A 27,286-nucleotide genomic window follows, 5' to 3' on the forward strand; every position below is an offset into this window, starting at 1 on the left:
GGTAGTGAAACCTAGTGTATGCATTAGAGCTAACTAATTAATAGTAAAAGAGATTGCTTAGTGTTATGAAAAAATATGCAGATAACTTGTAAGAATAAACTCACCTTGTGTAGCAAGGAATGGCAGTGTAATAGAATTGAACAGTGTTTGTGGTTGAGACGTGAAGGACACGTCTTTGAAGTATTTATAAGGTTGGAGCTGGCCATTATTTTGGTGTAGTGTGTGACAGGACACACCTACACGTATTGAGGTTATGAGTTGGAGGCGTGAATGCGACCATAGGTACCCTTATGTTAGATGAGACAGAGCAGCTCATGGTGTCCTATAGGTTTAAGGAATTTAGCATTACGCTCGTCCATAATTACTTGATGCACTTTAGTGGTAGGTCGAGAGAGACTACCTGTGGTTTCAGCGTCCGATCGAGTGGAAATGGATTGCCACGTGAGCAAACTGATCAGCTGCAATACACTAAAGATATGAAATAAATGTGCTATCCTGTGCTTTAAATTTTAATGGAGTGAGTATTACTTAAGTTCATACACTAGCAAAGTAAGTAAGCACATAATGACAGATGTGAAACATTATTTGTAGCTCAGCATAAATACACTTCGATGACGTAAGTACATAATTGCAGATGTGGAACCGACACAGCAGCAGAGGACCAATAAGTGGATTTTGTAGTCAACTAACCGTAGTGTGTTTTGAACACTCAGAACTATACTATTACCAAAAGTTACTCACATGTACAAAGAAAAAAAAACTACTAATCAAATATACTCATACTATCTCTGAGAATAAGGTAATCGAAGATGAGTCAGCTAAGTGAATAAAATACAAATATATCAAGAATGTACCGAGCATTGCTTCAGTGTTCCGGCCCAGAAATAATAAATTGAAATTAAATAGGATTCATGATTGTATGCCTTGAGCATAAATTTTCTCTAGTACGTGACTAACGGCGTTTTGAGCCATTTTTTTATCGATTTTGACAATTAAGTAACCACGAGAGTAAAATTGAAAAAGTTCTGGTAACTTTGTTCCAGCAAAATATTGAAAGATAAAATGTATATATCCCCATTTCATTGTGACCCACCCGTAGATATTAAGTGAACAGAGTCTGAGGCATTCTTTTTGTTTGTTCTACAGGACAAACCAGATAATGCAGTCTGGTAGCTGCGTGAAAGCGTGGAGTGACTTGGACACAACTCACAGTGACCCCTCCCCTTTCCCCATGTAATTTAGAGTGAACGTGAAGGACGCACACCATAGCAACTTCCCCTCCTCTACCCTTGTGAATGGAAGTGTAGAACGCCAGCCAAAGCGGCTACAACCACGTGTGTAAAAATGATTTGTGAAATTTTCTTTGCCGGCCGAAGTGGCCGTGCGGTTAAAGGCGCTGCAGTCTGGAACCGCAAGACCGCTACGGTCGCAGGTTCGAATCCTGCCTCGGGCATGGATGTTTGTGATGTGCTTAGGTTAGTTAGGTTTAACCAGTTCTAAGTTCTAGGGGACTAATGACCTCAGAAGTTGAGTCCCATAGTGCTCAGAGCCTTTTGAACCATTTTTTTGAAATTTTCTTTCAGGTTTAGAAAAGACTGCTAAGAGATAATCATCTGTTTATGTATCATGTTATTTTCTTTGAATTTGTGTATGTAAAAATGTATTTAATGGATTTAAGATTTTCATAATTTTACATATTTTTATGTGTTTGTTTGTCTAAGGCAATATGTATGCCAAAGTGTTTCATTGACTTTGCATAAATTTTGAGTAATAATGTTGCTTAAGAGGCAGTGAACATGCCCGCAATTTAAATAATTAATGTAGGTAATCAGTTTTCTTTTAATGTTTCTAAATGTTTACATTTCAATTTTAAATTTTCATAGGAAGTTAAGCTGTACTCTTGCTTCCCTTTTTTTAATTAAATTTTTTTTCGTTCATTAACATTCATAAACAAAAAATTTAAGTAGAGGGTGATGTAGGGAAGCAGCCTACTCATGCTGTAGTAAATTCACATCAGTCTTTCCATTGTGTGCCAGCCAGTCCGCTGTAACTAGCTCTGACGTCATAAATGTTGCGCAATACTTTAAAAATCAAATAAATAACCTGAAATGTTTCTAGCATGTCAGGAGTAATACTAAATTAATATGTGTTGAATATCAGTTCGATAACTTTAGCCATTTTCGAAATTTGGACATTTTTCTGTAAAAATCATTGGCGCAACAGAAAAGAGCTAGAGAATTAAAAATTTAAATGTAGATTCCTCTTTCATAATAATTTAATAAAAACAGTACTTTGGATTTCACAAATTAAAATTTTAGTGGAAATTCATGATTTTCTGATTTTCCTCTTAACACTTAAGGAAGCAAGATAGATTAAGTAGGCTAATAAATAAGGCTAGGATGTTTATATTTAAGTAGAATGGAGATCCGCTATCACCATAAGGATGTGAGAAGTTTCATTTGAATACCTATAAAACTATAGCGATAGCGTATCTCCAAAGGGCCAGTTCAGAGCTCGTCTACTGCGTGCAGTGTAATTAAATTAATTCTCTCGCCCAAAATATTTAACTTAGCCACGTCAAACTTTTATTATGATTACTCACCTGTGTGTTGAATGCACATTTAAATTAAGAGCTTCATCGGCCATCAGCAAAAGAAGCTATGATTTATTCAATAACTTAATGTGGTGCATTACTAGCCCAACGGCTAGTCGGGAGAGCCGATTTGATCAGGCGTTCCCTTAGCCGTGCGCACCGCGGCTTTATATAAAAGAACGCTGCGCGAGGAAAAAGGCCCCAGTTCTCTCCACACGCTGAACAGCACGCCATCTGTTTCGGGAGTCGCGTCGCGTCGGTATCATTGCTACAAACAGCCTCGGATGCCGTATTAAGTTACTCGGGATACGTGTAACCATGAAATCATTTTCGAGTGAAGTGTCAATTCTGGGATGATTTTCATTATCTAGCTTCAGTTTGCGTATTGTCGTATTTTCACGTGCCGCCGCGGGACAAACATTCTACCATTATTTAGCGTGGCGTTTGATGAACCTAATCATCAAATTATGGCGAGCATTCATTTTCACATTTAATTTGGACATTTATAGTTGCATCAGCGCATTAGACTCTGAACTGCTCTGTTAGTTAGGTTGTGTGGATTCATTTGTTTTTCATCTGTGACTTTCAGAATACAGAACGTTTTTTTTTTTTTCACGACCGTTTTTAATTAGAAATCCCAGACAATCTCCTAATTCCTCAGAGCTATAAGCTGTAACTATAAGTGTATTCTCAGATGAAGTGGGCTCTAGGACTTCTAATTACAGGCTTCACGTTTTGCTAATCACTTTCTGGTTGCCAATATTGTAGTTAGAGAGCCAGTGTTGAGAACGGCGAAAGACAGCATAAATAACATTCTAAATAATAGGAACATTTTTAACAACAATAATTCCACCCGCCGCCGCACATATGGTTAATCGGCCGGGAAATGCAGTGTTTCTACAATCAAACAAATTATATAACAGCGTATTTCCCCCAACAATATAATTCCTACCTGCCGCCCCACAGTATGGAAAGATTTACGTGTTCATTTTTCCCCACGCGCTGTTAGAGATTAGATTGGTGTAAAACTAGTCTGCAGGTGGGTCGATGAACCATCTGTCAGGCACTCAATTGAGAAATAGAGTAATCATTTAGATGTAAACGTAAGAGGGGTGTTAAATAAGCAATACAACACTTTTTTTCTGAAAACTGGTTGGTTTTATTCAATATTCCAATACACCATATTACTCCCCCTCCTTTGGCTAAAAAACCCTACTTTTCATCAACATAATCTCTGTTCAACGTGACCTTGCTGGGAGGGCTTGTATGACTGTACGGTAGCACTCTATTGCTCGACGTCGGAGCCGACGTCTTGCTGCAGCAGTAACTTCCCCGTCATCCACGTACTGCTTCACACGGACTGCGTCCTGCATTGGGCCAAATAGATGGAAGTCGGAAGGTGAGAGATTCTGGCTGTAGGATGCATTAGGAAGAACATTCCAATGAAGTTTTGATAGCTGCTCTTGGGTGCGCAGACTTGGGTGAACCCTTGCGTTGTCATGTAGAAGGAGAATGTGGTTTGCATTTTTGTGGCTACGAACACATTCTTCAGTTTCCTGTGGATCGCATAGCTGTGTGCGGCCGGCCGGCACGCGGGAGATCGGGCAGGTTTGCGCGACCTTCTTGTGATGACGACAGACGCTTCGTCCAACGACTCGCCGTGCTTTTGTTTACTGCCATGAATCCGTACATATACTGCAAGCGTCTATTAGTATCTTCGATGCTCTGTTTTTTCTTTCGCCTAAAGTAACTCAATGACAGCTCTGTCTGGAAGGCATTTCCATCACAGGCGCTATTTTGAAATCTACACTACTGGCCATTAAAATGAAGATGACGTGCTACAGACGATTTCTCATACACAAACCGTAGTTGACCGGCGTTGCCTCGTGAAACGTTATTGTGATGCCTCGTGTAAGGAGGAGAAATGGGTACCACCATGTTTCAGACTTTGTTAAAGGTCGGATTGTATCCTATCGCGATTGCGGTTTATCATATCACGACATTGCTGCTCACGTTGGTCGAGATCCAATGAATGTTAGCAGAATATGGAATCTGTGGGTTCAGAAGGGTAATACGGAACGCCGTGCTGGATCCCAACGGCCTCGTATCACTAGCAGTCGAGATGACAGGCATCTTATCCGCATGGCTGTAACGGATCGTGCAACCACGTCTCGATCCCTGAGTCAACAGATGGGGACGTTTGCAAGACAACAGCCATCTTCACTAACAGTTCGACGACGTTTGCAGCAGTATGGACTATCAGCTCGGAGACCGTGGCTGCGGTTACCCTTGACCCTGCATCACAGACAGGAGCGCCTGCGATGGTGTACTCAACGACGAACCTGGGTGCACGAATGGCAAAACGTCATTTTTTCGGATGAATCCAGGTTCTGTTTACAGCATCATGATGGTCGCATCCGTGTTTGGCGACATCACGGTGAACGCACATTGGAAGCGTGTATTCGTCATCGCCATACTGGCATATCACCCGGCGTGATGGTATGGTTACACGTCTCGGTCACCTCTTGTTCGCATTGACGGCACTTTGAACAGTGGACGTTACATTTCAGATGTGTTACGACTCGTAGCTCTACCCTTCATTCGATCCCTGCGAAACCCTACATTTCAACAGAATAATGCACGACCGCAAGTTGCAGGTCCTGTACGGGCCTTTCTGGATAGAGAAAATGTTCGACTGCCGCCCTGGCCAGCACTTTCTCCTGATCTCTCACCAACTGAAAACGTCTCGTCAATGGTGGCCGAGCAACTGGCTCATCACAATACGCCAGTCACTACTCTTGATGAACTGTGGTATCGTGTTGAAGCTGCATGGGCAGCTGTACCTGTACACGCCATCCAAGCTCTGTTTGACTCAATGCCCAGGCGTATCAAGGCCGTTATTACGGCCAGAGGTGGTTGTTCTGGGTACTGATTTCTCAGGATCTATGCGCCCAAATTGCGTGAAAGTGTAATCACATGTCAGTTCTAGTATAATATATTTGTCCAATGAATGCCCGTTTATCATCTGCATTTCTTCTTGGTGTAGCAATTTTAATGGCCAGTAGTGTATGTGTAGTGCCGCCACCTATCGGAAGCTCATGAAACTACTGGGGCTGAAGAGGAAGTATTCGACGATGTCCCACTATAAGTTCCTCATTTTTTCATCTGAAATTCACGGAGCTAAAAATGTGTTGCACTAGTTATTGAGCGCCCCTAGTATTTGATAACCCCACTGGGGACTTGTGCATTGGTTCGCCGCGCCTTAGCTGTGCTGTTACAGCCCACGTGTACGCGCCTACCTGCCAGCTGTGTGTTGTGTGTTGACAGGAGCGTGACGGGGCGCCACCCGTACCCCGAGGAGCGGTCGCGGCAGTGGCGCGCCTGGGCGGGCTACTCGGTGTTCGCGTGGCTGGCGCCCGCGCTCTGCCTCGTGGTCACGCTGCTGGCGGACATCCAGCCCAGCGTGCCGCCCTCCTTCGTCAGGCCCAGCCTCGGAACCGCCAGCTGCTGGTTCAGCAGTGAGTCACTCCACACCTCTCGCTCACTGGTCAAAACAATTAGAGTTTATGACATACATATTGAAGTGATGGACGGAAATTCGTAACAAGGCTGGGATTCGAACCAGGGTCCGCCGCTCACTATGCCTGCGCTGACCACTACTTCACCCTGGCACAGAGCCTTGGCATAACTGCGTGGTGCTATTCCAGTACAGTTGGAGAGTCTCTACAGTGCTGTTAGAGTTTAGAATGAATACCAAGTCGGATGCGTGAATGGGTATTTGGACAGAGGAGGGACTGGTGCTAGGGTAGTGTATGCAGCTGTGCAAAGTCACTGCGCCAGGGTGGCGTAGTGGACAGTGAATCTGCCTAGTGAGCAGGAGACCCAGGTTCAAATCCTGACTTTGGTTCAAATTTCCATTCGTCACTTCAGTCTACACACACATGGTGATTCAACTAAAACTTGCACCGCAAATATTGCGAAAACGGAAACTGCTATTGGTGTGTGGTTCTCACAGAATGGATTGGTAGTCGCCGGCCGGTGTGGCCGAGCGGTTCTAGGAGCTACAGTCTGGAACCACGCGACCGCTACGGTCGCAGGTTCGAATCCTGCCTCGGGCATGGATGTGTGTGATGTCCTTAGGTTAGTTAGGTTTAAGTAGTTCTAAGTTCTAAGGGACTGATGACCTCAGAAGTTAAGTCCCATAGTGCTCAGAGCCACTTGAACCATTTTTGATTGGTACTCAGCGACTCTTATTGTTAGCCAATAAACAAGTTGTAATGATAGTGTATTATTTATGCAGACATACACTTTCTTAAATGGAAAAATGCCTGTTGACATTAAGAAATTGAAAGTAGGGAAAATTAGAATTTCAGTGGTGTTTGTGCATGATTCTAGTGCGAGTCGCTTACGAGATATCGTACTTTGAAAAGTTTCCACATCGGCGCTTATTTATGCGATTCAACCTGCGTAGTTACTAGGCACGATGCTGCTATGTTTGCTTACAGTGTGCTTGTGTGTTGCTTGAGTGCATCGCGACTTGCTGGTCAGTTAGTGCGCGACAGTCCAAGCAGTAGGTCGTGGCTGGCCGATGGGATTTACCAATGCAGAAAAAGCTGACATTTTCTTGGTCTGTAGAGAACGAGGGAAGAAGGCAATTCGTTATTTTACGGTGTGTGCGGCAAGATACCCCAATAGACGTCAACCATCTCGACAGTTACTTATCAACTTCTTCAACCAGTTACGTGGAAGAGGTAGCGTAACACCTACACAACGTAACAGGAGGAAACAAGTGGCGACAGAAGAGGGGGAAAATCAATGTTCTTGCTGCTGTTATAGTTAATCCGCACGTGCTCTCCAGCGCTATAGTACGAGGAAGTAGCATGAGTCAGGCACGTGTCCAACGTATTCTCCATCGACACGCACTGTTGGTCTGTTGGCGATTTCCTTGGCTTCGTCAGGTGGAACTTCAGCGTCCTTGGATTGTAAACATGTTATGTGGAATAGTGAACCATCAGCTGGTAGGCTCGTTATTCATCGATGTGATACTGAACGCGCGCAGCCTCCTAACAGACTATCTTCCACGTATGCTGTCTGCAGACTAGGAGGAGCCTTTGGTACCAACATGATAGCTGTCCAGCCTATAGAACATGAAGTACTACAGCACGTCTTCACGAATTGCTTCCAAATCGTTGGATTGGACACAGGTGATCCATTCCTAGGACTTGAAGCCTGTACACCTTTTTCTGTGGGGAAAGCTGAAAGACGCTGTCTACAAGGACGCACCCGTGTTGTGCAACGACATATTATTTTAGCCTTCCCGGCTAGCAATTGCGCAGCGGTCGTTCCACACCAGGAAGCATGTATTGCCGCTTCCGGTGGTCATTTTGAACAGACCTTGGGATGGTCAGTTGTCTCGTTACTGGTCATAATCCACATAACTAGTATATGCATTTGTGTTGTTCTTTAGTGTGTGCTACCACAGGTATTGTACAAGTGTCACTGTGGGAACTTCACAAAATAAGATATCTTGTAAACGACTACCACTAGAATCCTACAGCAAACACCGCTGACGTTCTAATTCACCCTACTTTTAGTCTGTTAATGTCAATAGACTACTTTTAATAAATTGTATGTTTACAAAAATAGTTTCTAAGTATTATTACAATCTGTTTATTGACTAAAAATATAAGTCCCATGACTACCAATCCATTCTGTGAAAACTGCACATCAATATATAACTACCAATCCATTCTGTGAAAACTGCACATCAATATATACAGTGTGTTATAGATATTTGAGACGTGAAAAGATCGCAGCTGGAACCATATACGAGTAGTTTCACTTAATTTGGGTTCACTCAAAACAACCTGACAGCTCATCTGGAGGATATTGGGCTAGGACAAATGTTACTACGACACGAGTCAGCGATGAGGGCATGGGGCGTGGGTGCTTTAGTATCTGGCGGTGCCAATGTCGACTGGGGGAGAGAGGCCTTAACGGCACCAGTCGCCGGCCTCGGATCACGTCCATGCGAAATGCCAACATCGGGCGAACTGAGTTCGACCTCTAGCAAGCAGTGTTGTGACGGGGCAGTCTGTACGTCACCTATAGGCGTGCGAGATGTCAACACCTCTCTGATGTGAGATTAAGGCTGAAAATTGAGGCGTCCTATAGTAGGGACACTCTACTGGACTTAGCTATTAAGGGAACTTTCGGAGAAAGGGAATCCCAAAGAACTAACACTAAGGTTAAATAATTCTATATTTTCTGTCCTTCAGCAACTATAGAAAAAGTGCGTAAGTGGTGGAGACGGACGCCACAAAATTCGAGGCCTACGAGAGTTACAGCGCTACCAGTGTTAACTGCGGAGATGTGAGGAACGAAAATGCAGAGCTCTATGTCCTTGATCGGAAATGGACGGTCACGGACTTGGAGATCATGTGACCGACGCCAGGTGAACTCGTTGTTCGAAAAACATTAGGATTTTATAAGATAGGATCTCTGTTCTCAACTTTCCTACCTACAAGAGGCATTCAGTAATTAATTCAACACATTTTATTTTTCTTGGCCAACTTCGGCTGAAAAAAACGCAGAATTTGTTTTGGCACATTGTTTAATATTCCCACTTCAGCCCTTATAGTTTCATGAAGTTGTGATTGGTAGCAGCACCATATGTAACCTTCAAAATGGCGTCTGTAACGCAGTTTTGGTCCAAGGACAGAGCTGTCAGTTTCTTTTGACCGAAAACCAGAGAATCGCAGATATTCATAGGCTCTTGCAGAATGTCTACGGAGACCTGGCGCTGAACAAAAGCACGTGGAGTCGTCGAGTGAGGAGGCTGTTATCAAAACTTCATTGATCTGTTCTTCGTCATCCACTGTACAGCCTGAATCTCGCATCTTTCGACTTTTATCTGTTTGGCCCAACGAAGCATGCACTCCACGACAAGTAGTACGTGGATGATGGGGCGGTTCCTAGTGCAGCAAGACGTTGGCTCCGACGTCGACCAGTAGAGTGGTACCATTCGGACATATAGGCCCTCAAAATAAGGTGGTGTAAGGCAGTCGCATTGAACGGACATCATGTTGAAAAATAGGATTTTGTAGTCAACAGTGGGGAATAATATAGTGTATTGGAATCTCGAGTAAAGCCAACCTGCTTTCAGAAAAAAAATGTGTTCATTACATACTAAACGCCCCTTGTAGATGGAGCATTCAGTCAACTTCGCGTGACAGATTTCCGAGACCATCGCGGCGACATCCGATGTGTGCTCGTCTCGCTTCGTGTCTGGTCGCAACGGAGGGTTCCTTGCCATTTTTTTGTATAAATAATAATTATCGCCTTTAAAACGTTTGCTGAAGGCGGGGCTGAGTGCTTCCTCCTGCCCGAAGGCCTTTGATCAGCATTCCCGAGCACAGGAGACTGCTGAGCTATGAATTCGTACTACTACGAGTTAGCAACCACGTGCTCATAGTAAACCTGATATATACAAACACGCCACTGGAAACTTCGACGCGACCATCAGAGATCCATCGGTGAAGCGTATACGTTGAACACAGCATGGACGAGATGGACAGGCCTTGGTCCATTTGTTGGTAAATCCTCACTAGATGTGTCGGCCATGACACGTCCTGCTTTTTGCGCTTGTGACGAAAAGTGAAAGATGGTGATCGCTGCTGCTGTCTGGTCGAGATATGAAAGTACAAGCTGCAGTTAAATGAAAACGACACAGATGGAAAAAGTAAGAAAATTATTTCAGCAGTAATCGCCATTAACTGTCAATACATTCATCCCACTGTGAGACAAGGCGGTCAATGTCTTCCCAGAAAAATGTTTGCCGTCGCCTACGGAGCCATGATTGCACACAGGCGTGCACCTCTTCGTCCGAAGCAAATCGATGGCCACGAATGTCTCTCTTCAGGACTCCAAACATCAGTGTGGGCACAGTTGTTGCCTATGTTGTTTAGAGTACGCTGCAGAAGCTACGCTGGGAAGCTCCAACCAGTACACAGCCTCCATACAGTACCGATCTCTCGCAGTGCGATTTCGGTATTTTTGGAGCCCTTAAGAGACATTCGTGACTGTCGATTTAGTTCGGACGAAGAGGTGCATGGTTCCGTAGGCAAACACAGACATTGTTTCATAAAGGGACTGGCCGTCTTATCCCACAGTGGGATAAATGTATTGACAGTTATGTCGATCACTTTTGAAACAGTAAACAGCTCGATTTCATTTGACTGCCCCTTATAGTTAAGACTGTTGCGCCCATTTTTGAGGTGTTCCAGTGGTGTCAAAATACCCTTTCACATACTGAGCAATGTATGCAATAGTTACCATATGTGGCACGCACGTCATTGCTGTCCGGTACATTACACTGCGTGTAAGGATCTAAACTCTGTGTTCAGTATAACAGTGAAATGAGGTCAGATTTACGCCTAATTCTCATAACTGTTATGACCAGTGTAACTTGCATGCAAGTTTAGAAAAAGTACCTACATTAAACTTCCTGGCAGATTAAAACTGTGTGCCGGACCGAGACTCGAACTCGGTAGAGCACTTGCCCGCGAAAGGCGAAGGTCCCGAGTTCGAGTCTCGGTCCGCCACACAGTTTTAATCTGCCAAGAAGTTTCATATCAGCGCACACTCCGCTGTAGAGTAAAAATTTCATTCTAGAAGTACCTACATGTAACAATTGAAACCTTTTTTGTAAATGGTGGTTTCGCAACAGGCCTCCAGCCATATGCGATAGTCGTGCGTGAATTGAGTCTGTAATAAATAAAGACGTTAGGAGTTAGAAGACGATTTATCTTTTGAACTCGTAATTATCAGAGTGCGGCGAGTGATAGTGACCATGGGTGGGGGCGTGGGAGGGAGGGGCGGGGGCGTAAGCAATGCTCTGTCCTCCACGAGGGATGACGTCACCTTTTCTTTGCATTGTTAGAACACTCTTTGTTTGTTTAAGATCTACAGGTGTGATACGTATTACACTGAATGTGTATCAGACTCTGCGATAAGTTTAATCTTCATGAGGCAACGTTAAGCACGTGAAACTAAGAAACACAATCGCACAAACTTTATGTTTGGTACCTCATGTAGTACAAAGTGAATTCATCATGCAAAAAGGTGCGAAAATAACTTCCAGACAAACACCTGACTCAGTTTCAGAACAACGTAGATAGCAAAACGCAAAATTTTAATGTTGAAGTTTTTCGTCAATGTGCATAAACCCGTCAGCAATCCTACGGTGTCTTCCATAACTTAAGAGGTCTTCTGTATAGTCGACTATTGGAGATGCATAGTCGCTGAGAAAAATATTGCTGAAGGTAAGCCTTTGTTAATCCTGGAACGCCACAAATATTTATGTATAAAATTACGCGTTTCATATTACTGTGGAACCTCGCTTAACGAGCACCTCCCATAAAGGGCAATTCGCATAACGGGCAAAACAAATTGTAACAAAATGACTCGTTTAACAAGCGATGTTTCGCATAAATAACTAGTGACGACGATTTAGTGTGACGTCACCAGCCGTTCGCACGCGACTGGGGAAACGTTCAACAATATGAACACTTTCCATAGTCGACAGCGGCATACGAACAATGTCTTTAGTTCGCACTGCAGTCTGCGTTTAGCGCTCTTTCTGCTGCCATCTTAGTGCAGCTTGTGATCACACATTTTTTCAAAACTTGTGTTCACGAAGTATTTTTTTTTATGTGCACGTTATGGTAGCTTCGTAGAAATGGCCCCGAAGAAAAATCCGCAAGAAGACGACCATAAGAGAAAGAAACAGACCGTAAAAATGAAAAGTAAAATCACTGAAAACGCGACGTGATGCGAGCGTTGACGATTTAGCATGCACGTACAATATGTTTACATCAACTATTTGCACTATTCTCAAGTACAAGGACAAGATATCGAGGTAAATGCTTCAAAGGGAGTGGCAAGAGTATCTAATTACGGTTTCGTATTCTGGTCAGTGTCAAAAGGTTGCTCCTTAGATGGGTAAATGAAAAGCAATTGCAAGGCGACACTATTAACGAGAACATCTTTTGTGAGAAGGAGTGAATGATTTTGGCCGACCTCGTTAAGAAGACGTCTGTATCATCAGTGGCCGAAGAAGTATTTAAGGGAAGCCGTGGGTGGTTCGAGAAGTCTAACTGAAGAACTGGCGTCCACAGCGTTGTGGGGCACGGCGAAGCAGCCAGCTCTGACTCACAGGTAGCAGAGAACTGCATCAGCAACTTCAAGATGCTCGTAGATTCTGAGTGTTATCTGCCTAAATAGGTTTTTAATTCTGACGAGACGAGTCTATTCTGGAAAAGATGCCGTAGCGTATCTTTAGAACAGCAGAGGAGAATGCATTGCTCGGTCACGAGCCAATGAAAGACATCTCACACTGCTATTCTGTGCCAATGCAAGCGGCGATTTGAAAACTAAAGCGCTGCTTGATTACCACTCAGAAACTCCACGAGCCTTCAAGAAGTGCAAAATCCAGAGGAGCAGATTAAATGTGATGTGTAGGTCCAACAACAGCGCTTGGGTGACAAGTGATGTTTTTTGTGATTGGATCAATGAATTGTTTGGTCTTTCAGTGAAAAAATATTTCCTTGAGATGAATCCATGTCTTACTTGTTATGGACAGTGCCGCTGTCCATTCCCCAGGCCTGCAAGACTACCTTCTTGAAGAATTTTAGTTCATCAGGATCCAATTTCTGCCTCCCAACACAGCTCTGTTACTCTAGCCTATGGACCAGCAGATTATTTCTAACTTTAAGAAACTCTACATTAAAGCTCTCTTCGACCATTACTTTGAGTTGACAGAAGCTCCCAATCTCACTCTCAGAGAGCTATAGAAATATCACTTCAACATCATTGCCTGCATCAAAATGAACGAAAAGGCGTGGGAATGGGTTACCAAGAGAACTCTCACTTCTGCTTATAATAAGCTTAGAGTGCATTATCGAATGTGACTCTGAGGCATTTGAGTCAGTACCTGTGCAAGCCCTCAGTCAACGAGATTGTCTCTTTGGCCAAGAGCATAGGGCTAGAAGTGGATAACAATGATAGCGATGAGCTTGTGGAAGATCACAGCCAAGAAATGACCAAGGAAGAGATTATGGAGTTTGCAGTGTGTTTCACAGCAGGAAGTTGTGGAGGGGAGTTCTTCAGAGGACGAGGAGGATGCGGTAACAGAAAAGCAGCAGTCTTCTGACGCTATAAGAAATGCTGAAAGCATGGAAATCGGTTGCATCGTACACTGAAAATTATCACCCCAATAAAGCGGTGGATATGTGCGCTACACAATTATTTGAGGATAATGCTGTGTCGCATTTTCGTCAAGTGTTGAAGCGTCGGCAGTAACAAATGACTATAGATAGCTCCCTATTAAAAAGAGGTTGTTATGTATCATGAAGCATAAAATGCATAATACTGTACGTATAATTCTCATTGAATAAGATAAAACTTTTTGTACTTTCTCTGCATAGATTACATTATTGTCTTTTACATTAATTTATATGGGATAAATTTTTCGCTTTACGACGTTCCACTGTAAGTGATTTTTTATAGGTTTACAGCAGTAATTAGACGGTTATCCCCTGAAGTCTATGCAGTAAGTCAGTCAATATGGCCATTATTAATACATACATTTTGGTACTAAAGGCAGAGTTAATCTTACTGATAGTGAAGACGACCAGATGTTGCTCTGTCAGGTAGACTTAGCGGTAATAGAACATTTAATGTAAACTGTACAAAAGATACTTTACTTACCTCTTTGTATCAATAAACAACACATGAGAGCATTCTCCTTCTACTCATTTACCAATAGAAACCACATCTCCATGCGTAGTAACCCTGGTATCTTTTTCTATTAGAGAGATCTATGACAGGAACTGTAAAGTAGAAGCTGTGTTATCTTGACGTCACATCCAGGTAACTGGAATGTACTCAAAGTACTGCACTGCTGTCCATTTTCAGAAAGTTGTAAGAGGCTTTAACCTATTCTTGGATATGAATAGTGGGGTAATGGCGGTATCTCAGTTAGTTTCCCCCACAAATGACGTCATAGGGTTACCCCAGCCAGCACATGGGTCTTTGCCCCTCCCATTCTCTCTCCTCCCACTGCCCCACCTGCCCTATTGGCGGGAATTTTGAATTGTGGTGGGAATTTCGAATTTCGATGAGAACTTCGAATTTTGGAGGAAAATTCAAACATGCTCGGAATTTCTTTGTCCCAAGACTTTGGTGACGTCCCACTCATCCCCACACCCAGGAGCTGGCGTGAAATTCAAGTAGCTGGGACTCAAACCCCAGTCCGTTTGGGTGGAAAGCCCAAGTGCACTCTCCTGCACAAGGAAACAGTCCAGCTTCAGGAAAGGTAGTTTAGGTAAATGTACGTTATTTATTTTGGGTGGGAAACTGAAGTAAATACCGTTACTAATTTCGTAATTAACGATAAAGATTAAGCGTAATTACACATCTGTATGCACAGCGCTACACTAGGAGCGCCTTAAATAGCAATACAGCTCAAAAATTGACTATATCATACAACTGGTGCCATCCTGCTGGGGAAAAAAAATTCACAATACCCATCAAAGCTAGTGGCAGACGTACTCAAAATAAACTCTACATAGGATGATCCCTTCACCTACAAGTCGAACTGGCGGTAAAAAGGTTGGAGTGGAAGGTAATATCTTTTTATTTTGCAGGAAATGTGTTCAACTGACGAGATGATGGTGCTGGACAGAGACGAGTTTAATAAGTGTATTATCTACAGCGTACAGCTGAGGACTATGTCTATCGCTGTTTGGCGTCTGAGTTCTCTACAGACGCCTCCCACTGCATTGCTCGACAAACAAGATGCGACCATGGTGCTTGAAATTCTCCTAAACGGTGCTCTCTTCATTTCTCGACAACTTCATTCTATTCCAGTGCCTCACCTTGGTACAGATGAGTAACTTTTACACTGATACATAGTAAGAAGGGATAGGGCAACAAACCGTCACTAAAGTCTATGAAGGCAATACAGCCTACCATAACTGATGTAAATTGCTTCACTGTTCTAATTACTCATAGAAACTGACGTTAAAAAAGATAACACTCGTATACAATGTGTCATAAAGCACACACGGAATTGAGAAAAATCATTGTAATAACACAACTACCGCAAAACCGACCCCAGAATTTTACGCCAGGCAGCAGATGCGTGTGCGTCCACCTTACAGCCCATCGTACCTTCCCTCCTACCACATCTCATTCCTCAATCTCCTCACTACAGGTAGGGATTGAGGCCACTTCTCTCGCTGATGGTAGACAAAGACATGCATCTGATGGCAGTGATATACTGTCTACGGTGTGTGGAAATCAGTCAGAGATGGACAAAAGACACAAGAACAGGACACTTTGCAAGCCATTAAATATATTCCTCAGAAAGAGCCCCCCCCCCCCCCCCTGGAACAACAACGAAATTCCAGAGAACTCTCCAGAATGCTTTTTCTAACATCTACTGGTGGGTGCACAGGAAGTTGTGGCTGCGTAGCCTACCGCCATGCATCCTGCCCCAACAAGCAGTCTTCGGCCAGCTGCGGTCGGAGCAGCCAGCAGCCTCCCAGCGACGCACATGGCTGGGGATGGTCAGTGGGCCACACAACAAAGCCAGATAGATGAAGGCTGTCCCGAACATGTGCTGTTTGTCTAAAAGTGAAGCTGCGGCAGCCGAGAAGCGATTCTTCTTGGTGTTTTAGCTCACTGGGGCACTCTGGGATGCTCTCTGCGGCACTCTGGGATGCTCTCTGGGCCACTCTGTAGATCCGTACCAGATCGGGTTGACGGAGGAGATAGAGAAGATCCAAAGAAGAGCGGCGCGTTTCGTCACAGGGTTATTTGGTAACCGTGATAGCGTTACGGAGATGTTTAACAAACTCAAGTGGCAGACTCTGCAAGAGAGGCGCTCTGCATCGCGGTGTAGCTTGCTCGCCAGGTTTCGGGAGGGTGCGTTTCTGGATGAGGTATCGAATATATTGCTTCCCCCTACTTATAGCTCCCGAGGAGATCACGAATGCAAAATTAGAGAGATTAGAGCGCGCACGGAGGCTTTCAGACAGTCGTTCTTCCCGCGAACCATACGCGACTGGAACAGGAAAGGGAGGTAATGACAGTGGCACGTAAAGTGCCCTCCGCCACACACCGTTGGGTGGCTTGCGGAGTATAAATGTAGATGTAGATGTAGATGTCAGCCACAGCCGATTGCCTCCATGGGCGCCCACTGTTCTGAGAGTGAAGACATTTCTGTGTAACTGTTAGAAATCAGGCACAGATGGATGGTTGGCTATACTATACCGTCTGTCTAATGAGCTGTTATATCCCTTACATAAGAACAGTACTCATTGAGGACTGTCAGACTCCATCCGAAGGATATCTAGCACACAAAATAATGGATCTGGGATGATCATGTGCCATCATCGCGGATCTTTAAGAGTATACAAGGAGGTGTGATAAGAGCAGCAAGATGCCTACGTTTGTTGTTATTACTGGAGAATCTAGTCGACCTTGTTAAGATATATTGGTAATAAAACTTGCATCGGAAATGTTTCCTCATTAGTGGAAGGAATTTAAATGTGCTTACAGAACCGTTCGGTAAAGAGTTTTTCGCTGTTTGCAGGGCTGTAGCACTGTCGAAAATAATGTACTACTCGAAATCGAGATTGCGGGATTGGAAATATGCTTGCAGAGTGTCTATGTGTATGTTTGTATAGCGTTTCAAATCCATAACTTAGTAATTGTTCGTCTATAAATTATGCTGCTTGGGAGACACACTCTGAAGGTAGGGAGAAGGGATACACCTATGGTTCAGGATGCTAAGTGCAGTCGACTCATTGTCAACTAACAAATGACTTATTACTGGGTAAAAAATACCCAAAATCTACAGTTTGTAGGTGTCCTGACAGGATTGTGGGAATATATCAGATTTTTAAGTTATAAGCAGAAGTAGCGAAGTTCATCTGGTAAGTAATAAGCGAATATACTTGTGGGTAAAATATCTGAGAAGCACCAGAAATAAGCTCTGTACACAAGTAAACCCCCTGTTGCAGATCCCTACACAACTGAGTGGAAGTCCAATGAACATGTGACCTACTTCCAAACTTTGAGTTTCCATCAAATGCATCACTACACGAGTCCGTAGACAAGCTCCCTGATGTGTCATAGCAGTACGCAGAACTATTTCCAGACTTCGAGTTTCCAGTGTATCCGTCATTTTCATCACTCGATGAGCCTCATCTAGGTACGAAGCGAGTGTTACTATATTTTCATGATCGTGCTATCCAAAAATCATGCATGTAGATCATTGGGAAGAGGGGAATTCTTAGGATTTTTAGTAGGATGGTGTAAAAGACAAGCAAATATCCTCGTGTAAAATCAAACAACGCATAGGTATGTCAGCAATATGAGCATATGCATATGGAAAACTATCGAAAAAATATGAAAAATTATATAAAATCGCTAAAATCGACGAAAACCTGGTGTAATTACTTCATATTGATGGGAAATACGTAAAATTGAGGGGAATACGATGAAATATATAAAATCGCGAAAACTTAGGAAAATTACGTCAGTTGACTGAGAATACATAAAATTAAAGAAAAAATACCATGAAATTCGGGGAATTGAGGTGGGTTTGGTGTACCCGGACACTAAAGACCATGAAAAGCTTAATAATTATGCTCTGTCTGCATTCAGTTTTAACCCTCCCTCTCCCATTGAAAACTACGCTGGTTTTCGTAACACATACTTCAACAAAGGCCATATAAGTATTACACAGAAGTGCTCTATTAAAGCAGATGAGACATACGTATCTCAATCCAGGATAATATCCTCGGACATGCAGTCAAATATAGATATTACCGAACTAGGCCTGGTTCTCACAAGCAATGTTATTCCATATGTATTAAGGACATGAATCAGTGTGCTTAACAGACTTAAAAAAGCCATTCGCTAGCGTAGTCTGTTGGAGAGGAGACTGATGCCACATATATCTGCCTTAATAGTGCGAGGAGAGTGTGCTCTAAATGGAAGTTGCTGTATTATCCTACACACGAGCAAAACTACCTAATGTCAGACCAGGACTTCTTTGTGCAAGAGGAAGGTTGCCAGAGCCGTGACTGTAAACAGCAATAAGACTGTTACATATGCTTTGGCTACTGATCGTGGTGTTGACTCCCTCGTATGAGATCGCTGTTCCCTTGTGTGCATTTTCATACAGCATGGCGTGTGTGGTAACTCAATGCAGTTCTTCCTCGCTCTATTTCCTAGTGAGGCATGGCCGCATTCCTCAGAACAGCTGCTACTACTAATAAGCATGACTGACACGGGAAATATGATTGATGGTACGTATGTTTCTGACTTAAAAATATGTATAAAATCCATCAGTTTCCTAAGAGGCGGAACAGCAGTCTGCCGACTTCGTTCGAGTTGGTGTATAAGCAGTTCGAGTGGCGGATACACACTGACGATGCCTTCCTAGTGATGACAGCTCGGTCACTTCCAAGGACCCCAGAATAGCATAGAAGAAAGTAATTTTATTATCATAAAGTTTCTCACCATAGTGATTGGGGTAGAAAACTTGCAGGGTCGTTGCATGTCAGATGTTGAACATATGTGTGCTGCATTAAAGTATTAAGAGCGTTGCATTCCACACGACTAATACTTCGGAAACCACATGGCTTTAACATTATAGCGTTCTTAAGTGCACAACCACGTAGCCTTAGGAGTGTTTGTGTTTATGCTCTCCAATCATTTCTCTCTTGCTGGTACTTTCCTAGTACTGATTCCACACACTGGAATAATACTCTAGAATGGGTAGCATAGTTGATTTAAGTAAAATTTTTCAAACTCTATCCGTCTGGAGCTCCATCATACACAAACCACATGTTTCTTCTTAACCATCTGTTATATCACCACAACACTTTCAGGTCTAGTATACGCCGATAAAGGTTGCTAACCTCCTCAACATGCACGCATCTGGAGAGATGCCGTGAGTAAGATTGTGTGGAACATCCTTTGCTGAACAGCAGATAGAGACTCAGCTCGCTCTGTTCCTTCATGAGACGTGGAATGTAGCAGGTATAGTAACCTCCGACTTCTGGTCAGTTGCAAATTAAATCAGCGGCATTGTTGCAGGGGCGGTTGTTCAAGGACAATGCGAGATCTTTCGATCTCCAACTTTATCCTATGAATGTGAGAAAACTCTGTGACCCGCACACACGTAGGGAAAGCTGACCGGTCGTAATCGTAAATTCCGCACTATGATCGACGTGCTAGAAATATGTACATAACGTAACTGCATCGGTATATGACGTTGTCTGATATACTTTAGTGTATATGAGCGAACGGACGTACTGCACAGTCCTCTAGCTGCATTCGCAGCTTAGTATATGGTACTCGCAAAGTGGTTGAGGGGTGGTTTAGCGATGATAGAGAAACTGAAAACCATTCTGCTGTGTCATTGGCTGGCGTTGAAATTACGGAGAAACTGGTAAAATTGCTAAAACTGATCGCGCTATCAACTGCAGTTCTTCTTGCAGTACATCGTCCAAAATCGTCAGTGTCTTTTGCATCCAGTCCATCCACTGGTACAACTGTTTATTACCACATAATGATTGACTGACAACACCTGTTTGAGATGGAGAGAGGCTTGGCGGAACACAGGACATATGCTACTTGTCATTGTGGAACATGGGATTAAATGTAGAGGTCATCGCATCCAGACAACTGTTTGGAGACGCTCCTCAATGCTGCAGACTCTTCCTATTTCCATATGCTGCACTGCTCCCACATTTTTTTTTATTTTTGCCAATGAAATAACAGTACCCATTTTTATTTCTAATACTCCTTGTGTGTTGTGAGCAGCACCTTCCAGGGATAGTCAAACACATAGTCAAAAACAGTGATCATGTACCTGTCTAATATAAGGATGTAGCGCACTTGCACTCTTCGAGACGAAACACCTGGATATCTGTTGCCTGTCGCTGTAAAACGAGAATCATCTATTGCGAGTGATATGGTGATAGCCTGCTGGATATGGATATATATATATATATGAAAGTGAGCTGTAGAGCAATTATAGTTGATGACAGCCCACTGACGTATTTGTTTTTCGATATATCGGAAGAAAGATGTGGTAACATGTTATAGGGTGACATCAGGAGATTCTACGAAGGTTGCCCATAAAGTAATACACCGCATTTTTTCTACAACAATTCTTTATTGAACATCATGAGAATTACACACACGAAAGAATGGTGTTTTATCTACACACCTTATTTTTCCACGTAATCTCTCCATAATATTCTATGGCCTTCCTCCAGCACGAAACAAGGGCGTCTATGCCCTGTCGGTACCAATCCTTGTCCTGGTGGCGGAGCCAGTGCTTCACTGAGTGAACCACCTCCTCATCGCACTCAAAATGTCTTCCCGAATGGCATCCTTTAATGGCCCAAACAAGTGGAAGTCCGAGGAGGCTAGGTCAGGGCTGTCAGGTTGCACATCCGTGGATGTCGTCCCGACCGCTGCAAATCGTGAAGATCTACAGAACCGCCTTCTGATGACCTCACCCTCCATGTCCAGCGACAAACTGTTCTTCTGTCGATAGCAAATGTTTCATGGACTATGCACAAGCGTTTGTGAATATTCTCCACAGTTTCTTTCTCGTAGCATTGTTTTCGGCGGAAAAAAATGTGGTGCATTACTTTCTATGCAGCCCTTGTATTACAAGGAGAGGTATGACAGGTTAAAGTTTGGATTCAGATAGTTCATAGTTTTTTTTTACTTACTCTGGATGTTACCAAATAATGAGGAGGAGTGCTCTTGAACGTAATAAATGACTGTATAGATACTGATCTGTATCGGTATTTCATATGTCTGAAATGAATGTAATGCTCTTGTGCAAAACAATTTGTAATTTGAACATGCAGAAAGCTCTCAAACTACAACAGTTTTGCACATAAAACTAATAGAAATCGACTGTGTCTATTCTTGTGGAATCATGACTGTTTTTATTAGTATCTTAACGATTGTGTGTTTAAAAATACTAGTATGCGTCACCACAAGTCCCACGTTATTTCATACTTCATGACCTGTATTATAAAGAAGATTCCACATGAATTATAGATCATTGTGGAACTTAGGATGATATTATTTTTCCTGACATGTGAGTAGATTGCATGAAACAGGCTGTTCTGTGATTGATTATCAAATTGTTTACGACACCATAATGCAAAAAATCTTCTGCTATTTAGAATGATGGTTTGCTGGATTGAGACTATTTCTTCAACTTCAGGTGACAGAAACTTTACACACAGCTCGGTAGAGGCAAGTTATGGAGTAAGTATGTCAGATGTCAGCCTGCATGCGATATTTCCCGCTGTATCGGTAGAATCTTACAGGGTTCTCTATTAGGTGCTGTTAGGAGGTTCTGTTACAAGGCGTGCTCTCATGATTTGTTTTTTATATTTTGTGAACACCAGTGCGATATAGCACGGGACCTGTCATAGTGTACAAAAGAAGAACGTCCTCTTGTAGCTTGGTGTTGCTGAACGTAAAATGATTGTGTTTTTTCCAACAAGTGAACAGGAATCGTTAAAGACTGTATTCCGTAATAGTTATTTCATGTGTCTGAAATCCATGTAATTTTGTCCATCAAACTGAAAGAAATCGGTTAACGTAGCTGTTTCCTTAGACTGTACAGTTTTTTTCTTCGGAGTTTATAATCTCGTGTGCCAGCTGAGGAGAACCCATGATGTCATCCAGGGAGTAATTAACTGATCAATTTGATATCAGTTTGATATCAAAATGGGGGTGGTACTGCCATTACCCCACTAGCGATATGTTCGAGGCCTGTGATGTCTTACAAAGATTTATGGCTTTGCTTCGTCACCGCTCGTGATAAGATCAGTAACTGAAAAAGGTGGGGTACGATTGTACGATTGTTTCACGAACAACAAGTCAAAGTTAATGTGAATATGTGTCGACTGATTTCCTACCGATGGTCACAAGCGTACCTGCAACTCCGCCGCTCCTTCCTACAATTTCTCGGATAAATTAGGGCCTAGGTAACATATGTGCAGTCTCCTTGACCGTTCAGCATCGGACCTTGCGTCCTACATGAGGGAATTAAATAGTGGCGTATTGAGTTTTTAGGGACAGGGGGAGGCTATAGACGGGCAACAGGGATGCTGTAGTTGAATCAAAAAAACGTATGTTGACTACAAACACACAAACACATCGGAAAAGATGAGGCACCCTTCATAATATGGGAAAGGCCATGAACCAACAATTTTGGACTGCTATCACACATGCGCACTATCGACTGGAAAAGAATATATACTACGGTCGCAGGTTCAAATCCCGCCTCGGGCATGGATGTGTGTGATGTCCTTAGGTTAGTTAGGTTTAAGTAGTTCTAAGTTCTAGGGGACTGATGACCTCAGAAGTTAAGTCCCATAGTGCTCAGAGCCATTTGAACCAAAGAATACGTAGATGGCCCAATAACATTGTGACCGCCGCCTATGTTCGACGTCAAGGTGTAACAACCACTCACAGACGGCAGGTGGGAGCACCAGTAGCGTGGTGGGAGAACGCCTAAAACAGTGAAGTCGTTGTTGTAACGCGGAAACGGAGCGATTTATCTGATTTTCTAAAGGACATGACCATTAGCTTTCGGGGAAGCATTTCTGAAATGCCTAAGTTTGTAAACTGTTCGCGTTCCGCCGTGGTTACAGTATACCGTGGATGGTAAAATGACGCTGTCCAAAACCAGTGCAAACGCAACTGTGGTGCACCACGCGCCATATATGACAGCGGTGAACGACGGCTCCGGAGATGGGTACAGACGAATAAACGTGGAACTGCTGAGCTGCTGACCGCCAAGACGAGCCAAAGGACTACTGACAATCTCTCCTCAGTGACAGTTCAACAAGTGTTGCTGCATATGGGCCCATGCTGACTGCTGTTCACTGGAATCTGCACGGCAATACCCCATTTGGACGACCCCTGAGTGGCACCATGTGACCGTTTCAGATCAATCACATACTATGCTCTATCGGACAGATGGCCGTTGGCGTGTACGACGTGAAAAGTCTGAAACCAAGCACCCTGCATACTTTATAGTTTGGAGAATGTTTTCGTGGCATTCCCTGGTGATCCCGTCAGTTTAGAAGGTACAGTGGATCAATACAAGTATGCATGTGTCCTCAGGGACCATCTCCACCCCTACGTGCAGCTTGTTTTTCCTCAACACATTGGCATCTGCTAGCAGGACAGTGCAACGTTTCACACAGCTCACAGTCTACGTGTGTGCTTCGAAGAGCACAAGGATGAGTTCACAGTACTGTCCTGGCTACCAAACTCCCCGGATTAAAACTCAATCGGCAATCTGTGAGACCACCTCGATCGGGCTGTTTGCGTCATGGATCCTCGACCGAGAGACCTAGCGCAGATGGCCACGGCACTCGAAACAGCATGGCTCCAAATCGCTTTTAGCACATTCCAGAACCTCGTTGAGTCTGTTCCTGCACCTCTCACAGCGCTCCGCGGCTAAGAACTGATTAATCTGGCCGACGAAGTTTTTTTTTAACTTTTTTACTTTGACAGCTGATCTTCATAGATGTTTTTGAGCTGAGTCCAAATCTGGCATAGTTTTTTTGTATCACCCATAGTTTTCGAGCAATATCCTATTCATTATATAGTATAAAAATCTTATGCTATACGGTAAATGGGGATATTAATAAAATGCTTTGTTACAACATAAGCATGGTTTGCATTTACAGTAAGCTACTTAAAACAATGATATGGTTAATAGAGGTTTCGCTTGTCAGCTGGAATTGGTTTGTATTTTCTTGCTCTTTTTTTCTTAAAAGCTTCTTCTGTAGCTTTTTCTACGATGAGTCGCTTGCTGAACCTCTCGGTGAAGTGACCAACAGTAGTCCATCATTTTGGTGTTCCAGTGGCCTTGGTAGCGTTTTTCCATCACTAGTTTCCGATGAATCAATAAACAGCCTCCAGTCTTCCTTTTTGTATTCAATACCAAACTCATTCATCAGACTGGGAATGTCTGAGCAGTACACTAAATCACCTTCTTGTTGAAAAAACTTGAAAAGTTGCTGCTTTTTTTTCTATACATGTATATACTGTTTCCAACTGCCAATAAGTTCTTTTCTTTTAATCTGGAGCCAAGCAATTCAGCTTTTTCTTTCGTTAAGCCCAGATCCCTAACCAAATCGTTAAGCTCGGTCCGACTAAACAATTTGGGCTCTAGACTTTCTGTATTACAATGGGATTCATCATCATCTGGTTCATATAAATCACACTGTACATCAGAAAATATTTCTGTTTTAATAGAACTTAAATCATCTAGTGGTTCAGGAACCAGAAAATCTGCACCATGCCCTACTGGTCGGATGGCGGACGGAAGGTTAGGCTAGCTTATTACCTTCTTGTTTTTCGGATTATGGCCAGTAATATCAACACTGCAAAAGTAGCAATCATCGGAATGATTTCCTGGCTCCCTCATTATCATAGGAACAGGAAGTTGAAAGGCTTTTTTTTTCTCCTTTTTGGGCGATTTTCTCAGATCTCCAACGCACACATAACATACCTTACGTAGCGCTCAAGATTTATCTTGATCACCAAGTTTAGATCCAAAGTATCATAGATAAAACTTTTGCACATAGTCTGTAATGGTTCTTTGGTGTTTTTTAACCACAAATTCACCACAAATATAACAAAAACTGTCAGCAGAGTTTTTACAACCACGAATAGACATTGTACAGAGCACATGTACAGGAAACGGGAAAATGAGGTTAGGTTGACAGTAAACAAAACACCATCTGTTAACCCAACATAGAATCGACCTTTTTTGCCAGAAAATGTTTCTCAGCAGTGCTACCAACGTTATCTACATTCATTACACCTCCTTTTAAAATTACTTTAACTATATAAAAGCTGTTAAATTGTTTTAAAATCGCTTAATGTAATAAATTTAACTGTAAAATGTGAAGAAATGGTGGGTGATTCAGTTTTTTTAATATCATATTTGTATTTCCCACCCTAAAAAACATAAGAACAAGGTATTTTCAGCAAAAAGGTTTTCCCATCATTGGCCTGTGTTATTGACGCTTGTAACAGGTGGTCACATTTATGTGAGTGGACTGTGAATAACCACACAAAGAAAATAGCGGTTGGGGCTCGTTGCGGCCCTTAGGAAAAGTTACTTGATAGCGAGAAAGAACTAGTCTGAAGAAAGTAGGTCTGAAGTTACCGACCCATGAGAGTAATAGGAACGAGAACAGGGGTGCGAGCGCATGTTGTCAAAAGGATAGTGGAGGTCACGTACGCCTTCTCGAGATAGGTCTGTACTACAGCGTGTAGTTTCCAATACAGCTCTGGCTCCCAGGTAATGAAGTTAGGCACATGTTGCAACTAATATGGCGACAGGTTTTCCGACAATCTTCACGATGAACCGAAACCAACCGACACAGACTAGATACTGCTTCAGAGTGGGCTGGAGAATATGTCTCCGTTGCTTTTATTTATTTACTCAGCGACTTCCCCACACAAAATACAGTCCGCGCCGACAATCTTACCGGAAGGAGCAGCGGTGGCGACCTCTCGGGCAGTTTATTGCTGAGTGACAGGGGGTAGGGTGGGGCTGTAGTTTCTTACTTTGTTTAGACCAGAGTGGCGGCAGTCTAGAGACAGAAAAATAATAGGTATTATGCTGCGACGGCGTGGCTGGGAACCAAGTTGGGCGAACACACTGTTTTGGGATCGTTTTAATAAATTGATTTCCAGTAATCTCAAAATTATCCGAACCTTTTCATCCTGTCGCCCGTTCGCTTGGCAACACCTCAGTCAGTTCTGAATAGCGTGGGCAACTACTTACGTGCGGGAAATTAGCGTATCTCATTTACCAGTTCACTGATTATGCATGCAGCTGACTGCCGTCGATTGGATTGTAATCTTTTCTACAGTTCGAATCTGTGATAAGATTCTATTCTAAATAAACATTTCGTAGTTCCTCCTTTGTGTGGGCTGGAGTAAAGGGTTGTTGGAATCTGTGTGTGCGTAAGGTATAATATTATTCGGTTCGTAGGGCCATCTGGGGCCATTTCGAACGTGGAAGATGTCGCAGAAACAGCAGTGTGGTTCTCCAAGCAATTTATATCGACGGAGATAGCACCTATCAGCATATTAACTGAAGAAAAGTGAAATATCAGCACCTTATAAGTCTTAATTCTGTTTGACTTCCTGTATACCAGATGTAAAGTAATTCTACTCCCGAGATGACTCTTTATTTACTCTTTCCCCATCCTCATCCTACTGAGGTGTGATAACTATCACGCCAAAATGATAATAAACTCTGTCCTTCCTTCATATAGTCGCTTGAGGGAAGACTACTATAGCTTGGTACAACGTCTGAATTCATACCACAACTGCGAGTCATATTCGTTGTCACAAAGTAAACCTTGTGGTGAATGAAAACGAAAGCACCTGGGCCCTTTATTGCTGCTCTGTCACGTTACCATCCCGACTTCGACTCGCTAGCAAACATTCGCATACAATAGCGCCATTGCGTTTATGCGAAGTCTCAAACAGTGCAACTGCAGATATCCATAACAACACGAAACTATGGCCTATTTT

The 27,286-nt window shown here is 43.1% G+C and overlaps 1 protein-coding gene across 1 annotated transcript in view; it reads left to right on the forward strand.

Annotated features, from left to right (window-relative positions):
* The window catches only part of LOC126252507 (probable G-protein coupled receptor Mth-like 1), a 220,118-nt gene that overhangs the window by 170,377 nt on the left and 22,455 nt on the right, over positions 1-27,286 (forward strand). Inside the window, exon 5 of the mRNA XM_049953437.1 lies at positions 5,921-6,111. Within this exon, the coding sequence (XP_049809394.1) occupies positions 5,921-6,111 (191 nt within the window). The remainder of the gene's footprint in view (positions 1-5,920; positions 6,112-27,286) is intronic.

The sequence above is a fragment of the Schistocerca nitens genome, chromosome 1 (genome assembly GCF_023898315.1).
Source record: "Schistocerca nitens isolate TAMUIC-IGC-003100 chromosome 1, iqSchNite1.1, whole genome shotgun sequence".
Lineage (NCBI taxonomy): Eukaryota > Metazoa > Arthropoda > Insecta > Orthoptera > Acrididae > Schistocerca > Schistocerca nitens.